This window comes from Scyliorhinus torazame, chromosome 21 (genome assembly GCF_047496885.1).
Source record: "Scyliorhinus torazame isolate Kashiwa2021f chromosome 21, sScyTor2.1, whole genome shotgun sequence".
NCBI classification, from domain to species: domain Eukaryota; kingdom Metazoa; phylum Chordata; class Chondrichthyes; order Carcharhiniformes; family Scyliorhinidae; genus Scyliorhinus; species Scyliorhinus torazame.
This window is the reverse complement of record NC_092727.1, coordinates 122,837,133-122,857,396: the sequence shown is the minus strand read 5'-3', so window position 1 is coordinate 122,857,396 and position 20,264 is coordinate 122,837,133. Positions and strand designations below refer to the sequence as shown.

The 20,264-nt window shown below is 49.3% G+C and overlaps 1 protein-coding gene and 1 non-coding gene across 5 annotated transcripts in view; one reads left to right on the top strand and one right to left on the bottom strand.

The window, feature by feature from the left end:
* Nucleotides 1-20,264, bottom strand: part of cacnb1 (calcium channel, voltage-dependent, beta 1 subunit) — a 298,678-nt gene that overhangs the window by 116,908 nt on the left and 161,506 nt on the right. Inside the window, exon 1 of one of the 4 annotated variants that reach the window (XM_072487435.1) lies at nt 11,733-11,958. The exons of the other annotated variants lie outside the window; for them this stretch is intronic. Within the exon in view, the coding sequence (XP_072343536.1) occupies nt 11,733-11,840 (108 nt within the window). The 5' untranslated portion in view covers nt 11,841-11,958. Of the gene's footprint in view, nt 1-11,732; nt 11,959-20,264 lie in introns of those variants that run through there. 4 annotated transcript variants of the gene reach the window in all.
* trnar-gcg (transfer RNA arginine (anticodon GCG)) lies at nt 10,375-10,446 on the top strand. The gene has a single exon. It is a non-coding gene; the product is annotated as a tRNA-Arg (tRNA).

Below are 20,264 nucleotides of genomic sequence, written 5' to 3'. Positions count from 1 at the left end.
ACAGCTGCACAACAAAAACTCCTTTGACGTAGTAAAACATCCCAAATCTTTTCATAACGTTAATTATCAAAAAGAATTTGACATCGAGCCACACAGGATGATATTAGGACAGAGGAAGCGAAGCGTACTCAAAGCGATTGGTTGTATCGGAGTGTCTTAAAGGAATAGAAGTGCCACAGCAAATAGAGTTAGAAAGAGAATTTCAGAGTTAAGTACCTTGCTAGAGCAGAAATGGATCATTGCGAACAGCAATTCGCTCTTCTAGCAATTCCTCTTCACGCAAATGCCGACAACCCATGATTATTTTCTGAAGGATAGTTTTTTTTTGACAAATATTTTTACTCAACATTTTTACAAAAACAATGCCTGCCCCTGCCCCGCCTCCCCCCCTCCATGCTACCCCTCAACGGCAACCAGGGGCGCGATTCTCCGACCCCCCACCGGGTCGGAGAATCGGCGGGGGCCGGCGTGAATCCCGCCCCCGCCGTGTCGCGAATTCTCCGCCACAGGTGATTCGGCGGGGGCGGGAATCGCGCCGCGCCGGTCGGCGGGAATCCCCTGGCGATTCTCCGGTCCGCGATGGGCCGAAGTCCCGCCGCTGTCAACCCACGCCAGCCGGCGTGGATTGAACCACCTTTGGGACGGCGGGACACGGCGGTGTGGGCGGGCTCCGGGGTCCTGGGGGGGGGCGATCTGGCCCCGGGGGGTGCTCCCGCGGTAGCCTGGCCCGCGATCGGGGCCCACCGATCTGCCGTCGGGCCTGTGCCGTGGGGGCACCCTTTTCCTTCCACCTTCGCCATGGTCTCCACTATGGCGGAGGCGGAAGAGACCCCCTCCACTGCGCATGCGCAGGGATGCCGTGAGCGGCGGCTGACGCTCCCGCGCCGCCCGGCAAAGTCATTTCCGCGCTGGCTGGCAGGGCACCAAAGGCCTTTCCCGCCAGCTGGCGGGGCGGAAATCAGTCGGCAGGGCCTAGCCCCTCAAGGTAAGGGCTCGGCCCCTCAAGTTGTGGAGAATTCCGCACCTTTGGGGCGGCGCGATGCCGGACTGATTCGCGCCGTTCTTGGCGCCGGTCGGCGGACATCGCGCCGATTACGGAGAATCCCGCCCCAGTACTCCAAATTGTAAAACAAACAAACCCCATCACTGGTGGAACCCCACTTCCGCCCCTCTCAGAGCTAATTTCACCTTCTCCAAATACAGGAACTCCATTAGATCCCCCAACCAGGCCGAGGCACTGGGGGGAGAAGCTGACCTCCACCGCAACAGAACCCGCCTGCGAGCAATCAACGTGGTGAAGGCTAAAACGCCTGCCCCTGCTCCAGACTGCGGCTCCGGCAGGTCCGACAGCCCAAATATGTCCGTTTGGGAACCTGGCTCCAGTTCCATTGTGCAGAACCTCGGACATGGCGCTGAAAAACGACCCGCAATATTTCTCTAACTCCGGGTAGGACCAGAACATACGGACATGATTGGCTGGGCTCCTTGAAGGAAAGTTTACAATGATAAAAATGCGACCCTTCAGGAGGCCACCTTGATTGAATTACTGGCTTCCTGCTCACTCTTGGCCTTGTTAGTCTGTACTTCTCTTTTACACTTCTGAAATAAACCCTGTCCACAGCTGTTACCAAAAGTAATGATCACTCTGAGCACCGCCAGGGAACCACACCAACTTTCCAGCTTCCCTCTTGCAGCATTAAAACATTATTCATGAAAAACATTATTCATTATTTTTAGATATCTACTCACTTATGACCCAGTTTGAACCCTTTGTAAGACAGATAAACAGAAGAGGTGTCGATCTCTGATCCCTGACATACATTTAATGAATACTTTTCATCTTTGTCCCAAATTCCTTGTTTCATTGTCCTAACAGAGGCAGCAACCCATTCAAATAAATGGCTGAAATAGCAGAGAAACGACTCCACGCTTGATTTTTCAGGCTTCTGTTCTGCAGATTAACTGTCTCACAGAAAAAAAACATTAGGGGCACTGCTGCCCAGTATTTAGAAAACAGCTAAATAAAATAACTCCAAACTCCAAATCGGGACTACGGAATTATTCAGATATTATTTTACTGCAGTTGTCAGGATTCTACCTGAAAAGGGGCTGGAAGCTGATTGCATTGGTAAGTTTAAAAGGGATCTGTGCCGATGCTTGAGGATGAGGAATTTTCAAAGGTTTCCCACAGAAAATGGGAACAGGACACAAAGTGGGACTGATCTTTCGAAGAACCAATACAGACAGACAGTACAGGCAGACAGTACATATGAACATAGAACATAGAATATAGAACATACAGTGCAGAAGGAGGCCTTTCGGCCCATCGAGTCTGCACCGACCCACTTAAACCATCACTTCCACCCTTACCCCGTAACCCAATAACCCCTCCCAACTTTTTTTTTGACACTAAGGGCAATTTAGCCTGGCCAATCCACCTAACCTGCACGTCTTTCGGGACTCGTGAGAGGAAACCGGAGCACCCGGAGGAAACCCACTTGTGCTACCGTGCTGCCTCAAATGGGCAGCACAGTGGGTTAGCACTGTTGCTTCACAGCGCCAGGGCCCCGGGTTGGATTCCCCGCTGGGTCACTGTCTGTGCGGAGTCTGCACGTTCTCCCCGTGTCAGCGTGGGTTTCCTCCGGGTGCTCCGGTTTCCTCCCACGAGTCCCGAAAGACGTGCTTGGTAGGTGAATTGGACATTCTGAATTCTCCTCAGAGTACCCGAACAGGCGCGGGAATGTGGCGACGAGGGGATTCTCATAGTAACTTCGTTGCAGTGTTAATGTAAGCCAATTTGTGATAATAACGATTATTATTATTACTGAATGAGCTCCTTCTATGCAGCAAGTTTCCATGATTCTATGAATATTTCCGGAACGCCAACATCATTGGGAGCAAGCTGTGGGCTAGTTGTACCAAAACCTATGAACAAACTTTACAAATGATGAACTTGTGATTTCACATGATGGCAGAACGCCTGCCCAACCCCGCCACCCCCACCACCCCCCTCCTCCTGCACCGCGCCACCCCCCACTGCCCCCCAGTCCCATTCAAAATGTGGTGGGATCAGAACTCACGGGCGGGATTCTCCCATCGGGCGGCTAAGTGCCGGCGTAGAAACGTGAGTGTTTAACGCCCACGCCGCTTCAGCTGCCGATCCCGGCGTGAGCCCGGCGCCGCGGGGGCCGCGCATGCGCAGTGGCCTTCTTCCCCGCGCCGGCCCCGACGCCAAATGGCGCAGCGTTACAGGAGCTGGCACGGAGGAAAGGAGGCTCCCCGACTGAGAGGCCGGCCCGGCGATCGGTGGGCCCCGATCGCGGGCCAGGCAACTACGGAGGCCCCCCCCCCCCCCGGGCTCGGACACCCCCCCCCCCCCCCACAGGATACCCACGGACCCTTCAACGCCGAGGTCCCGCCGGCTCGGAGGATGCTAGAACGGCGCCAGCGGGACTCGGCTTTTTGTTGACGGCCGCTCGACCCAGCCGGGTCGGAGAATCGCCGCGCCGGCCCATGCTGGCCTAGGCCGGAGAGTCTGCGCATACCCCGACCGGCGCCGCGCCGACCGCGCCGGCCCCAGTGGTGCCGATTCGCCGCTCTGCGGAAAATCGCGTCCCGGCATTGGGACGGCGTGGCACGGTTCGTACGGGCCGCCGGCGATTCTCCGACCATGCGCGGGGTCGGTGAATTCCGCCCCATATTTATCCACCAGTTTGAAGTCATTACTAAAGCGAATGCATTGAGAGGTCAGGTGAATTAGTTTAAGCAGAGGTATTGTTCAAATGAGAAACACCCGGGACGGGATTCTCCAACCCCCCCCACTAGGTCAGAGAATCGCCGGGGGGGGGGGCGGTGTGAATCCCACCCCGCCTCTCCGACGCCGGCTGCTGAAGTCTACAACGACGTTTTTTTGGCGGGGGCGGGCGGGGATCACGTTGCACCGGTCGGGGGCCGTTGGCAGTGGCCCCCCCCCCCCCCCCCGGCGATTCCCCAGGCTCAGATGGGCCGAGCGGCCGCCCGTATTCGGCCGGTCCCGCCGCCGTGAAATACACAAGGTCCATACCGGCGGGACCTGGCTCTGAGGGCGGCCTGCGGAGTCCTCGGGGGGGGGGGGGGGGGGGGGTCGGGCCTGCGATCGAGTCCCACCAATCTGCGGGCGGGCCTGTACCGTGGGGGAACTCTTTCACTCCGCGCCGGCCTATTTAAAGCTCTGCCATGGCCGGCGCGGAGAAGAAACCCCCTGCGCATGCGCCAACTCGCGATTCTCCACAGAGCGGAGAATCGGCATCATTGGGGCCGGCGTGGTCGGCGCGGCGCCGGTCGGAGTATGCGTCGACTCTCCGACCCGAGCCGGCATGGGCCGGTGCGCCGATTCTGCGGCCCGTATGGGCCGAGCGGCAGTCAACGAAAAGCCGATTCCCGCCGGCGCCGTTCTAACATCCTCTGATCCAGCGGGACCTTGGCGTTGAAGGGTCCGGGGGCGTCCTGTGGGGGGGGAGGGGGGGGGTCCGACCCCGGGGGGTGGGGGGGGGCCTCCGTAGTGGCCTGGCCCGCGATCGGGGCCCACCGATCGGCGGTCCGTCCTCTCTGTCAGGTGGCCTCCTTTCCTCCGCACTGGCTCCTGTAGCGCTGCGCCATTTGGCGTCGGGGCCGCCACGGGGAAGAACCCGCGGCGGCGGGTTCACGCAGGGATTGTGGGCCGCTCCAGCGCCGTGCTACCCCACTGTGGCCCGGAGAATCGGGTCTCGGAACGGGCGCTGACGCCGGAGTAAAACACTCCCGTTTTTACGCTGGCGTCGGGACTTAGCCGCCCGATGGGAGAATCCCGCCCATGAACTTTAACAAAAGTGTTATTACTGATTTGCCAATGGAATCATACAAACATAGGAATTAAGAGCAGGAGTAGGCCACTCGGCCCCTCAAACCTGTTCCCCCAATCAATAAGATCATGGCTGATCTGATTGTAACCTCGACTCCAGACTCCCGCCTACCCCCAATAACCTTTCACCCCCTTGTTCATCAAGGATCTATCGAACTCGGACTTAAAAACTATTCATTGATCGGTGTAGCCGCCACGCTCTGCAATGTGTTTGCCGGTGGCGGATGAAGGCTTGTCATTGGCCGGTGACAGGTGCTTCCTGTCCCACCGCTGTCGTGGGTTTTCCCATTGTTTGCACCCTCCACCACTGGGGTGCCCATGGGGGGGTAAGATCCTGCTGGAAAATCCCACTGGCAGGAAAGGCTGGAAAATTTCGACCAAAGATTGTGCTCCCACTGGACTGGATTGGATTGGATTTGTTTATTGTCACGTGTACCGAGGTACAGTGAAAAGTATTTTTCTGCGAGCAGCTCAACAGATCATTAAGTACATGGGAAGAAAAGGAAATAAAAGAACATTCATAATAGGGCAACACAACATATACAATGGGCGTCATTCTCCGCCGGCGGGAGTCTCCGTTTTGCCGGCGCCCGGGGGTTTCCCGACGGCGTGGGGCTGCCCCACAATGCGAAACCCCATTGACCGGGCGGTGTAACGGAGCAGCCCGCCGGCGGGTCGGGGCAGAAATGTGACGGGGCGGGATGAAGAATTTCGCTCAATGTAACTACATAAGCACTGGCATCGGATGAAGCATGCAGGGTGTAGTGTTAATGGGGTCAGTCCATAAGAGGGTCATTTAGAAGTCTGGTGACAGTGGGGAAGAAGCTGTTTTTGAGTCTGTCCGTGCGTGTTCTCAGACTTCTGTATCTCCTGCCCGATGGAAGAAGTTGGAAGAGTGAGTAAGCCGGGTGGGAGGGATCTTTGATTATGCTGCCCGCTTTCCCCAGGCAGCGGGAGGTGTAGATGGAGTCAATGGATGGGAGGCAGGTTTGTGTGATGGACTGGGCGGTGTTCACGACTCTCTGAAGTTTCTTGCGGTCCTGGGCCGAGCAGTTGCCATACCAGGCTGTGATGCAGCCCGATAGGATGCTTTCTATGATGCATCTGTAAAAGTTGTAAAAACTGCCTTTCGAGGAAGAGAGTTCGATAGATTCATGACCCTCAGAGACTTTATTTCTCTTCATTTCTCTCTTAAAGGAGCGACCCCTTATTTCTAAACCATGACCCCAGTTCTGAATTCTCTGACAACAGGAAACATCCTCTCCACATCACCTTGTCAATAACCCTCAGGATCTTAAAGGTTTCGATCAAGTCGCCTCTTACTCTTGTAAATTCTAGTGGATATAAACCTAACCTGTCCAACCTTTCCTCATAAGACAACCTGCCCATTCCTGGTATCAGTCTAGTAAACTTTCTCTGAACTGTTTCGAACGAGTTTACATCTTTCCTGAAATAAGGAGACCAATACTTCACACAATACTCCAGATATGGTCTCACCAATGCCCTGTAAAACTGAAGCATAACTTCCCTATTTTTGTAATCAATTTCCCTTGTAATAAATTATAACATTCTATTCGCTTTCCTAATTGCTTGGTACCTGTACACCAGCCTTTTGTTGATTCATGCACTCGGACTCCCGGATCCCTCTGCACCTCAGAGCTTTGAAACCTCTCTTCATTTAGATAATAAACTTTTTCATTCTTCCTGCCAAAATGGGCAATTTCACATTTGCCCACATTGTACTTCATTTTCCAGATTGTTGCCCACTCACTAAACCTATCCATGTCCCTGTGCAGCCTCCTTACGTCCTCTTCACAATTTACTTTCCTACCTATCTTTGTGTCTTCATCAAATTTAGCAAGCATACCTGCAGTCCCTTCATCCAAGTCATTTCTATAAATTGTAAAAAGTGGAGGCCCCAGCACTGAGGAGCACCAGTCTTGCTCACCAGAAAAAGATCAATTTATGCCAACTCTGTTTCTGGTTTGCTAACCAATCTTCTATCCATGCCAATATATTACCCCTGCACCATGAGCTTCTATTTTCCACAACAACTTTTCATGTGGCATCCTATCAAATGCCTTCTGGAAATCCAAGTACAGTATATCTACCGGTTCCCCTTTATCCACAGGATCAAAGAACTCCAATCAGTTGGTGAAACATGATTTCACTTTCACAAAACCATGTTGACTTTGCCTGATTGCCTTGAGTTTTTCCAAGTGCACTGCTGTGACATCATTAATAATGGCTTAATACATGGCAGATGAAGGGCAGCACGGTGGCGCAGTCAGAGCTAAGTCGGGAACCCTGCTGGGACTGCAAGCAATCAGCGGGAAGGAGACAACAAGGTTCCTGCAGACAGATAGTCGGTGTTTTGGACGGGGAGGGTTTGGGGAGACTAGGGAGGAGTGTGGGCCTTGACAGGCTGACAGGAAGGTACAAATGGGGCAGAGGTTGTGTTAGATAATAGGGTGGGGGGGGGGGGCAGTGGGTAAGATTATAGGAAGGGGGCAGTGCCCCAATTCCCAAAGGTGGTAACATCCTTTATTCCTGCCCTTTCACAAAAGGTGAAACTAAGGTCTGCCTACAATGTTTGATCTTCCAACGACCAGCATATCTGGCATCAGAGTGGGAAATAATTGGCCACTTAAGGACCAAAATAAGCCTCAGGGCAGGTGGTCCAGGTGGGTGCCATACCCAACCCCCTGATTATGGGGAATTGGTTGGAGATGGTCAGGAAGTAGGTGTGTTAGCCATTTTAGATTCCTCCTCTCCCCACCCTCCCTGCCGGAAACATACTCTGTGGCAGCTGCCCTCGACCTGCAGTCAAAAGAATCAAATTTTCTATCTCTGTCATTCCCTATATTTGAATTAACCTCAGTCTGTTATATTTATAATTTGTTCTCCAGGTATGGGCTTTATGAGCTTGTTTTGATTGCCCCTTCTACGTCAGTATTACACTTCACTGACAATAAAGCATTCCAGGAAGTCCTGAGGTTGGGAAAGATGCTACATAAAGAAGTCTTCTTTTAACATGGTCTCGAGAAAGTTGTGCAAAGTGCCTTCTGGAACTGCTGAAGTCTGTGTGATGACGTTCTCCCCACCTGCCGTTAGATACGGAGTTTGAGAGTTTTTGTGTGGTGACAGTGAAGGAACAGTGACATATGTCCGAGTCAGGATCATGTTAATTAGAGGAAAGCACAGAGGCGGTGCTATTCCCTTGAACCTGCTGCCGTTTAGATGGTACACTTTGCAGGTTAGCAGGTGCCGTTGAAGAAGCCTTGACAAGCTGCAGTAGCGCATCCTGTGAATGGTGTGGCGCATCCTGTGTCCTGTGTATAGTACAGAGTGCATCCTGTGGATGGTACACAGTGCATCCTATGTCCTGTGTATAGTACACAGTGCATCCGGTGTCCTGTGGATGGCACGTGGCACATCCTGTGTCCTGTGTATAGTACACAGTGCATCCTGTGTATAGTACACAGTGCATTTTGTGTATAGTACACAGTGCATTCTGTGTCCTGTGTATAGTACACAGTGCATCCTGTGTCCTGTGGATGGTACACAGTGCATCCTGTGGATGGTACACAGTGCATCCTGTGTCCTGTGTATAGTACACAGTGCATCCTGTGTTCTGTGGATGGTACACAGTGCATCCTGTGTATAGTACACAGTGCATCCTGTGTTCTGTGGATGGTACATAGCGAAGCCATTGGGAAACGGCAATGGAAAGAGTCGATATTTAACGTGGTGGATGGGTTGCTGATCTAGCTGACTGTTTTGTCAGGGATGGTGTTGAGTTTCTTGATCAGCCTAGTTTGTTTGGTGACGGGCCAACAGCTCATCTTGGCAGCTTGAGTTACACTGTCTTTTGCACTAATGCAAGACAACAGAAAATCTCCTTTTCCCGACCCCGTCTCTGGTACATATCTACGTAGAAAACACAAACAAATCCACACGCCTCACAACTCGCAGAAAACAAGGAACGACAAGGAACGACATTTACATTGTTAAGTTTATTCCAGTAGGAATAAGCTGCACCAGAAACTAGATATTTCACTATTGCTACAATATGTGTGGTGAATTCAGCAGAGTTACTGCTGGAAACTGGCTCACCGAATTCAAATCAATCCCTGAGATAGGCAACAATCGACTTCGGTGGGACAATTAAGCGGAGGACACTTTTTGGGCAAGGCGCTGAGAGTTGTCCAGGTGATGTAAGCATCATCCTGGACATCCCCTTCCTGGATTGACTCAGGGCACGGCACGGCAATGGCCTCGTTATTTCATCGTTTTCAGTTGAGAGCAGTCGACCACACCTGTGTCTTGCACAAAGACCTTCCGCAGAGTTGCTGTACAATGGAGTGATAGTTTGTGGGCATGAGCCTGTGATTCGCCATGCGCAAGCTCCTGATTTCAATCATGTTCTGTCAACAGCCTTATTCAAGCAGTCTATGAATGCAGGGCCAGATGTCCAAGCAGTTAGCAAGCCTGCCAAGAATGGGCCACAGGTAATGCAAGTGCAATTGAGCCAGTTCTGGCTGCATCCCATTTTAACCGGCAATCCTGTGGTAACTTTACAAAAAAAACACCGGCCTGACATTTTCAACAGCCAATATGATAGAAATAACATGGATTTGCATTTAAAGACCACCCTCAGAAACTTACAGCACAAAAGCTGGCCATCGGGCTTTGTCTATGTCTGTACCGTTCAATTCTCTCTGCTCTTTCCCCACATTCCTGGAATCCGGGAGGTTTGTCATGGTGTGGCGAGGGGGAATCTCATAGCGGGCCTTACTGCTGGTGGTGGATTTGGGAAACTCTCTGAAAATTGAGGAAAGCGCTCGGGAACGCTCACTCAAAGTATTACTCGGCAAAACAGCGAAATGTGGAACCATTGGAAGCTGGAAGTGACTGTGGGCTGTTTCCTACAAGGACTGTAATCCTGTGGAGAGTACAATAAATGGTAAGTATAGAAGGGGAACATTCCTTTTTGTAGTTTAATGTATAAGTTACTGTATTAACCCCCACCAGGCCCAAGGGGATGCCCTAATTGATCTCCCCTTGGGACTCGTGGAATATGAGCTTCCCCGCTAGTGGGCGGAGGCCTGCCAAGCTGAGGCTCATAAGAATCTAGTATAAAGGCCGGTCCGGACAGGGACGGGCATGTTGGTAGTCCCAATTGGGACTGATGCTGTGTATATTTGCCACAGTGCGGCAGTTCCTTTTGACCATGAATAAACCAGCGTTCACTTGACTACTCGCCCTCCAGGGTCTTTATAGTTCCAACAAAGAAGTGTTTATTTAATGGTGTTTTAGTCATTTGTTGCAGTAAGGTCTTAAAATGTGAAACCTTGCATCAGCCTATTCAGTTCAAATTTCTTTTTAAATGTTATCTTTGGGGATTGCAACATTTTTCCAATGAGATGTTAAGCCAAGGCCCCATCTGCATGCTCCAATTAATGTAAAAGATCATTCAACAAAGAGAGCACTGAGGGGGTATAGCTCAATGGCAGAGCATTTGACTGCGGATCAAGAGGTCCCTGGATCAAATCCGGGTGCCCCCTTTGGTCCCTTTATGGGCACAGTGGTTAGCACAGTTGCTTCGCAGCACCAGGGTCCCAGGTTCGATTCCCGGCTTGGGTCACTGTCTGTGTGGAGTCTGCATGTTCTCCCCGTGTCTGCGTGGGTTTCCTCTGGGTGCTCCCACAGTCCAAGGATGTGCAGGTTAGGTGGATTGGCCATGTTAAATTGCCCTTAGTGTCCAAAAAGGTTAAGTGGGGTTACTGGGATAGGTTGGAGGTGTAGGCTTAAATGGGGTGCACTTTCTAAGGGCTGGTGCAGGCTCGATGGGCCAAATGGCCTCCTTCTGCACTGTAAATTCTACGATAGTCTATGGTAAAGAGCAGGGGAGTTATTCCTGATGTCCTGACCAATATATATCCCTCAATCAACATCACAAAAAAACATTATCGAATCATTAACACATTGCTGTTCGCAGGAGCTTGTTGTGGGTAAATTTGGCTGACGCATTTCCTACATTGTAACATTGACTACACTTTGAAAGTACTTAACTGACTCTGCAGTGCTTTGAGAGGTTAGGTGGATATGAAAGGTGCTACATAAATGCAGATCTTAATTTCTTTATATCTGACTGTTCTCTTCTTACTGATCTCCCGCCTACTCTTAACAACCCCCCTCATAAGTGTGATTTGCCTCGTCAGCACATAGTCTCAAAAAATGCTTAGCACAATTAATTCACTTGCAACACACACACAGATACACGTGAATCATCAGCCTGTAATCCCCAGTGCATTCGCTAAACAACTGTAAATCCCAGCCTGACGTCACAGGTACCAGATAGAGTGTTGCATAGCAGATGACGAGACAGTACAATGGGTTTGCAACTCGTGGGAAAGACTTTTCTAACTTGAGTTACACTGTCCCTTGCACTAATGTGAAGACAACAGAAAATCTCCTTTTTCCCTGTTTCTATACATATATAATATATATAAAACATATATACACACATGCACACACACCCACATATATGCCCATGCATACTCACTGAAAACCAGAGAACACTGTCATCGGATATCGCCTCTGTGAAGTTTTGTAAACACAGCAGCCATCTATAATAAGCTTACCATGAATTCAGGCTGGTCCCAAAAAAGGAACGTGCTATCTTGAGACTCCTGCATGTTAACAACTAAATCAGGATTTTAGAACTAAAACAAAACCACACCGATACTCACAGCAGAAACTAAGCTAGAAATCCCGTCTGCCCTTCAAACGCAGGAGAAACTTGCAGGCTGCTGACATAAGCATTGAAAGAAATAATTAAAGTGCTCACCAGAAGACCACGATGTGTTTTTTCCAACGTGTTCATCCCGTTTGCCTTCTCCAGGGCAAACGCTGCTCTGCTGTATAGCTTTTCCTCCCAGCTGCCTGAGACCGGCATAGAGGAAGGTCAAGTTGCATAAATAGTGCAACATTTGCAACCTGTTAAATATATTTAGCCTTCCCAGAGAACGGAGGGAGAATAAAAAGGGGTCAGAAAGAGGCATGGTATGCAGCCTGGGTCATTCAATATGACTCTTACGTAGTCCTTGGAATATCAGTCGAACATTGGCTTAGTTTTGCCTCCGGACAGGCAGGGAAAAACGAAAAACCACAAATGGGCTTGTTAAATTCTTGCAGATCCAGAATCATGTGGGCCCACATTAAGACTTAATGTTCAACTCCCTGCTCTCTCCACTCCCCCCCAGCCCCGTCCCACCTCCCCCTCATTTGTACAAATGTCTGCCAGTGAGACCTGCTTGCTGCAGCTTTGAGTAGAACTCTGAAACAGATTCCCCAAGGCTGCTGCTGGATTGGGCTTTGGGTAGGACAGCCCGTCCGGGGCCCTGGCATTACAGCCCTGACTCCCTCCTGCCCACACTCCAACGATTGGTGCCCGCTCCTGTTTTTTTAAATATTTATAAATATATTGTCCCGAAGCAGCCAATCAGAAAAGTCATTAAGACAGATGAAATGACTTGCATGTCTCTTTCCTTGCCCGTTAACCCTTCTCTTACCAGCTGAACCTACATTTGCCAGAAAGCGGAAAAGGAAGGACTTGCATTTGTACAGAACATTTCAAGACCAATGGATGTCCGAAAGGGTTTTTCAGCCAACAAAGTACTTTGAAGTTCTGATGAAGAGCCAAAAGGACTCGAGACGTTAAGTCTTCTTTCGCAGATGCTGTCAGACCTGCTGAGCTTTTTCAGCGGCCTCTGTTCTTGTTTGAAGTGTAGGACATGTAGGAAACATGGGAGATAATTTGCACAAAGCAAGCTCCCACAAACAACAATATGACAATGGCTGCTTGTTGCGAAGTTGATTGAGGGATAAATATAAGGCAGGACACAGGGGGATAACGCCCCCTGCTCTTCTCCAAAACAGCGGCAGGCGACCTCTTACATCCGCCTGAGCGGGCGATCGAGACCTTGGCATAACATCTCACCCAAAAATCAGAGCAACACCAACTCTCTCAGTTCGGCACAGCCGTGTCAACTGTGCACCAGTCACGGAGCAGGGTTTGAACACAGAACATTCTGGATCAGAACAATAAGTGCCACCAACGGAGGTACAGTTGCCAGAGGATTGCCCGAGCATTCGGGACCCTTCCAACATCTGTCCCGTTTACTTTCTGAATGTACCGTGACACTATTTCGAAGGCGAGCCGGGATTTTCTCCATGGTGTCGTGGCCGCTTCTGCCCCTCAATCCACACCACAAAATGGATGAACTCATCATTATCACCTTGCTGTTTGTGGGATCTTGCTGTGTGCAAATTGGCTGCTGTGTCACCTACATTACAGCAGTCACCCTCCTTCAAAATAATTCATTGGCTGTAAAGTGATTTGAAACACCTGATGAATGGGTAAAGTGTTTTAAAAATATAAGTCTTTCTTTTTCAAATAGTCGTTTGGTCATACAGAACTTGAGCATTGCTGAAAAAAAAGAGACATGTCAAAGCTTTTTGTCTTGAACTTATCAGGATACTTCGCAAGGATATAAGGGGGAAACAATCAATTATACTGTATGCCAAGAGAGTGCTGATTGGTTGGCAAGTGACTGACAGTTAACTGCCAATCATTGTTTGAACCTTAAACCAGGCAGCTTGACTCTGATTGGTCAAGGTATTGCTCTGTGGAATGAGTCGGTGAATGGCTGTCACTTATTTTGTGTAGCTGAAATAGGCGCAATGTGTGTACATGTGCTTTCTGTCGGCAAAGAACAGGGCTCTGTGCTTTAAAATATTTAGCTTCCAGTGCATACAAATGTGCCACACTGTGAGCCCAACTGACAAACTTAACTTGGTTGTCAGTGTAATTATTGCGAGGATTATTCTGCAAATGGTTGGGGCTGGTTTAGCACAGGGCTAAATCGCTGGCTTTGAAAGCAGACCAGCAGCACGGTTCAATTCCCGTACCAGCCTCCCTGAACAGGTGCCGGAATGTGGCGACCAGGGGCTTTTCACAGTAACTTCATTTGAAGCCTACTTGTGACAATAAGCGATTTTCATTTCATTTTCATGTTGTTCAATATTGGCAGTTGACAAGTCAATGACCATCAACTGGTGTATTCTCCATAGCAACACTGCAATCAATCAGACCCCGCCTGTACCACATGGACTGCAGTGTGGTTCATGAAGGCAGATCACCACCAAGGGCAGTTAGGGATGGGCAATAAATGCTGGCCGAGCCAGAGATGCCCACATCCTGCAAATGAATACAAAAAAAAATGTTTCCCAGAGTCTTTCTTGCGGTCATGCACATAAAATGGCTGTTGTCAAACAGTCTTTATACAGTTCCAGAAACGTAAAATGGCTGCTATGTTAATTTCAGTGAAGCACTATTCCACCAGGCAAAGACGTTAGTTACGTTGAGATCTTCTGAAGTCCCTCTCTGTCTCCTGATCCCTCGGACTTAAAAGGGTTTTGCACACCATCTATGAATGAATGAATGAAAATCGCTTATTGTCACAAGTAGGCTTCAAATGAAGTTACTGTGAAAAGCCCCTAGTCGCCACATTCCGGCGCCTGTTCGGGGAGGCTGTGACGGGAATTGAACCGTGCTGCTGGCCTGCCTTGGTCTGCTTTCAAAGCCAGCGATTTAGCCCTGTGCTAAACAGCCCCTGCGGAATTCAACGGACATCCCTGAAAGGGTCTTTGAATTTGTACCGACATTTTGTAGCCAGCTACAGGGAGATGAGTTTCGAATGAATGTCATAAGGTTCCATGTTGCCTGTCCATACTTCCATTTTGACAAATTCAATTTTTTCTTAAATTTTAGAGTACCCAATTATATATATTTTTCCAATTAAGGGACAATTTAGCGTGGCCAATGCATCTAACCAGCATATCTGACACGGGGAGAATGTGCAAACTCCACACGGACAGTAACCCAGGCTGGGATTCGAACCCGGGTCCTCAGCGCCGCAGTCCCTGTGCTAACCACTGTGCCACGTGCCGCCCTGACAAAAAGACTTTTAACTCAATTTGAAGGCTTGAAATTAGAAATGTGCCTTTTCAATGGTCCTTCAAATCTGTACTATCATAAGTACATGTTCATGACAGCTGAATCATGATCTTGACCATCTGCCGAAGATTTGGACAGTTTAACTTCTCGCCTTTTACGTATTTATGGGCATACAGTGTTAAAACTTCTCAGCGTATCAGAACCTTGACCAGCCAGTCCTATTTCACACACACAGAGGGATCCTTCTGTGTCAGGCACAGAAGTTAATCTATGCTCTCTGTCACTCAGACAGGTTGAAAGGCCTTCAAGCGAGGAGATCTGAAGCAAGTGCATATCTGGAGTCCAAACAGTTTCAGACAGAAAGCTGATTCATGCCTGACTGATTATTAATTCTGTTTATCACGGACCCCCTGCCAGATGCTCTCAGAGTACCCACCTGGCTGCTTCCTTTTGCTGGCCCCAGGTGGGTTTTTCAAATCACCTTGCAGCTGTCATTTTTCAATTCTAACCAGGAATCCTGCTTAACATTGAAAAATTATTGTGCGCTGAATTTTCAAATAGTCGCTACTGAAAGAAGGAACGAGGAACAAAATACACAAGATTAGAATTTATATAAATATTATCAAGCGCCTGCTTAGAATCATAGCAATTGGCCACTAGCACATCCCGCCTCTTTGAAAGAACGACCAAATTAGTCTTGCTCGTATTCTTTTTTTTGCGTTACTAAAGCACCTTATGCTTTGGTAAATCTGTAGAAAGCAAAAAGCTGAGGGCTGGTCGAACAGAAGGCTTTAAAATTACAGAAGGGTTTGATTAGACCGATGTGGCAAAAATATTTCTGCTTTGTGGGAAATCTAAAACTAGGGGCTATAAATAGGAGATAATTATTAACAAATAAAGTCAAGAAGGAAGTCAGATGAAACTTCTTTGCCCGGAATGTGGCCAGAGTGTGGAACGTGCGACCAACAGAAGGAGTTGAGGTGAAAGACAGAGATGCACTTAAGGGAAACTCGATGAATTAAACAATGTTTTGATGGGATGTGGCCTTCGCTGGCAAGGCTCGAATTTGTTGCCTGTTATTGATTGCCCTTCAACTCCAGGGAAAGTTGAGAGTCAACGACATTACTACAGGTCTGGAGTAAGCAACTATCCTTCCCAAAAGGACATTAGTAAACCAGATGGGGGTTTACAACACTCATACTGTTTCATGGTGACCATTACTTTTGTTTAAGTTCCTGATTTTCATTAATCGAGTTCAAATTCCACCAGCTGCTATGGTGGGATTTGAACCTGTATCCCCCCAGAGGATTAACCTGGGACTCCAGATTATGAGTCCAGTGACAATACCACAAAACTGGACCTTCTGCCGAGGACCGAATGTCTGCTGATGTGCAACGGCAGATCCATGCTAAAGATGTCCTGCACCAGGCATCTATCAAAGTAAACCAATAAACCCCCCCCCCCCCAACGTACAAATCATGTCTGTGACGATCGGCAAGAGGTGACAGGGCCAGGACCGTGTGATCTGGCAGTCCCTAGCTTCGGACCATACGTGGTGGAGTTTGATTCAGTCGTCTCGCTCTTGGAATGGGAACAGGAGAGCATTTCTGCAGCTTTCTTCACGGCCGAGCAGCTCTCTTCAGGGGTCACTCTGCTCACCCCACATGGGGAAAGGGCGAGAAAAGGTGCTCCAAAAATAGTCTGTTACGGTCCCAACCTGGCTGGAAAACCTCATCCAGCAGCTCATCTACCTGGGGTCTGAAAATCAAAGTAAAAGTCAATTTCAGAACCTGGAATGTACGCACCCTCATGGACAATCAGCAAAACAATCGACTGGAAGGGAGAACTGCCCTTGTTACCCGTGAACCCGGGCGCTTCAACACTAATGTCGCTGCCTGCAAGCGACCTGAAGAGCAGGTGAAGGGCAGCTGAGGGAAGATGGCGCTGTTAAACCTTCTTATGGTGAGGAAAACCCTAGGATCAGTCCAGAATGCATGGAATTGGATTCGCCATCAAGAATGAACTCACCAATCCTTCTCCCTGTCAGCATCGGGGAATATCTCATAACTCTGCAAGTACAATTTGCCAAGAACCGGCAGGCAACTGCTGCTAGTGCCTACATCCCAACCTTGATGCCAATGATGGTCCAACGAAGGTTTCTACTCCACCCTGGACACCATACTCTCCCACATTCCTAAGTAAGGTAAGATTATTCTCCTTGGGGACTTCAATGTCAGGGTTGGAAAGGACACACCACTCTGGAAAGGAACCATCAGAAAGGTAGGAGTTGGGAATTGCATCTCCGAAGGGGTTCCCCTGCTCGCCAAATGCATGGAACACCAGCTGATCATCACTAACACACTGTTCTGACAAAAAGAATAAGTTCAAGGCTTCCTGGAGACATCCATGACCAAAGCACCGGCATTGTGATTCTGTCACATCCTTGAAAAAGTACCTGGATGAGTTCTTGGCATGCCATAACTTTCAAGGCTATGAGCCAAGTGCTGGCAAATGGGATCAGGTGGGCAGGTCAGGGTATTTCATGCATCGGTGCAGACTCGATGGGCGGAAGGGCCTCTTCTGCAATGTAGTATTTTGTGATTCTGTGACATGATAGGCTTTGTCAGCGTCCGATCCTGAGACCAAATGGATGCCCTCATCCCCGAATTGCTGACCAGTGCAGATTTCTGGACAGAGCACCGGCTCCTCCGCTCCTCTCTATCCATCCAACTTCACCAGAAACAACGAAAGATGAAGAAACAGCTCAGATAAAGGATCAAGGTCGAGCAGCTTCAAGAGCCAAGCATGCTGGCGAACTTCCAACAGCCAGCAGTGTCATTACCAAAATCTCCAAAGCGGGCTCCAGGATCGGGCTCATCAGCCACAGGAGAACTCGTGACCAATGACACGCGGCTTCTTCGGTGGACAACGGTACTCGTTAGCGAGTGATCGCCGAAGAAGAAGAAGATTTAAGGATTATGGCGATTGGGTTCAATTACTTATGGGGGAGGGGGTGAGGCTCAGATGGAGCATAAAAACCGACAGTTGAAATGGTACTGTGCTGTAATTCTATGTAAAAATGAACTACTATTTGACAGGTTGCGACTCCTGTTCTGTCGGGAAAATGCAGCAATCACTGTGAGCCAACAATGTTCGACAAACAGCCGTGAGCTGAATGACCAAGGAATTAATATTTTGATGGTCTTTTTTTTGTTTTTTCTCCTAATATCTCCTGCCGGGTTTGCTGTCACATTTTGTGAAGCGCTTTCAGCTGTTTTACCACAAATGCAAGTTAGACCATAAGACATAGGAGCAGAATTAGGCCACTCGGCCCATCGAGTCTGCTCCGCCATTGAATCATGGCTGATATTTTCTCATCCCCATTCTCCTGCCTTCTCCCCATAACCCCTGACCCCCTTATTAATCAAGAACCTATCTATCTCTATCTTAAAGATACTCAGCGAATTGGCCTCCACAGCCCTTCTGCGGCAAAGAGTTCCACAGATTCACCACCCTCTGGCTGAAGAAATTCCTCCTCATCTCTGTTTTAAAGGATCGTCCCTTTAGTCTGAGATGGTGTCCAATGGTTCTAGTTTTTCCTACAAGTGGAAACATCCTCTCCACGTCCATTCTATCCAGGCCTCCCAGTATCTTGTGACTTTCAATAAGATCCCCTCTTATCCTTCTAAACTACAGCGTGTACAGACCCAGAGTCCTCAAACGTTCCTCAGATGACAATTTCTTCATTCCAGGAAGTTGTTAATACTAACAAGTAATAATGTACTTAGGAAATAAACATGAGATATGGAGTAAAACGAGAATGCGGACACAAATTAACGACAGCCTGTGATATTTCAAGAAGCGAGCACCTTTCACTGAAATTCTCCAGCCCTTTACGCCAGGCGGGATCTTCCATCCTCACCGATGTGAATGCAGATTTCAGTGGCCCGCCGGCCCCGCCACGGGGTTCTGGAACATTCCGTCCTTACTTTCCGTCACATGATGGGCCCCACGATTTGGTTCATGAGGGGCAATGACAAGTGGGGATCGAAGCAGTGGTGAATGGACCAATCAGAGGGGAACTGGCAGCTGGAAAATAGTTGCCTGTGAAAGTATATTCTGCATTCCACAGCACAGCACACCCATCACCGTAATAACTTGTATTCTCCGGCAAAGAACAATAGTGATCTGCTGGTGAAGGCCGAAAAATGTAAAGAAAGAATATTGAGAGAGAAAACGGTGCTGGGAAAGTGAACGCAGTCGTATCTTAACTTTTAACTAGGGCAGCACGGTAGCACAGTGGTTAGCACAGTTACTTCACAGCGCCAGGGTCCCAGGTTCAATTCCCGGCTTGGGCCACTGTCTGTGAGGAGTCTGCACGTTCTCCCCGTGTCTGCGTGTCCTCCGGGTGCTCTGGTTTCAAAGATGTGCGGGTTAGTTGGATTGGCCACGCTAAATTGCCCCTTAGTGTCCAAAAAGGTTAAGTGGGGTTGCTGAGTTACGGGGATGGTGGCGGCGTGGGCTTAAGTGGGGTGTTCTTTCCAAAGGCCGCTGCAGACTCGATGGGCCGAATGGCCTCTTTCTGTACTGTAAATGAGAAAAGCTGATGAAATCGAATTCAAAAATGACCTCTTGTGCTGTTTAATTTCACTTCAATTGCGTACGTCGAACTGTCTGTGTCAGAACTATCGGTGGAATTCTCTGTTCCTGAGACTAAGTGTAGATGCCGTGTGGAGTTCCGCGACAGTAAAACTGGCGCCGCATCTGGAGCGATTCAGCTACTGTTAAGGGGCGAGCACCATCGCCACGTGGAACACTATCAATTCCAGTGAAAAGAGGAGCCGGATTCACTATTGACACTCAGGAGGCCGACAAGCTGCAGCCGCATTTACACACTTCACTCCCCACACACAGCATGCCAGCCAACAAGATGGCAGTGAGGAGAGCAGATCCCCGCTTGTGGCGCAGAGAGAGTGTTGCAGGGGAGGGAGAGTGAAGAGTGGGAGAGAGGGAGTGATTCACATTAATTTTTTAATAATAAATTTAGAGTACCCAGTTCATTTTTTTCCAATTAGTGTGTTCAGTCCACCTACCTTGCACATCTTTGGGTTATGGGGGTGAAACCCACGCAAACACGGGGAGAATGTGCAAACTCCACACGGGCAGTGACCCAGAGCCAGGATCGAACCTGGGAGCTCAGCGCCGTGAGGCTGCAGTGCTAACCACTGAGCCACCGTGCTGCCCTCACATTAATTCATTGGCTGTGATGGTCTGAGGATTTGAAATGCAGTGCACTATTTGTGTTCCCTGCTGGCAGCTTTACATGGAATTTACAGACCAGAAACAGGCCATTTGGCCCAT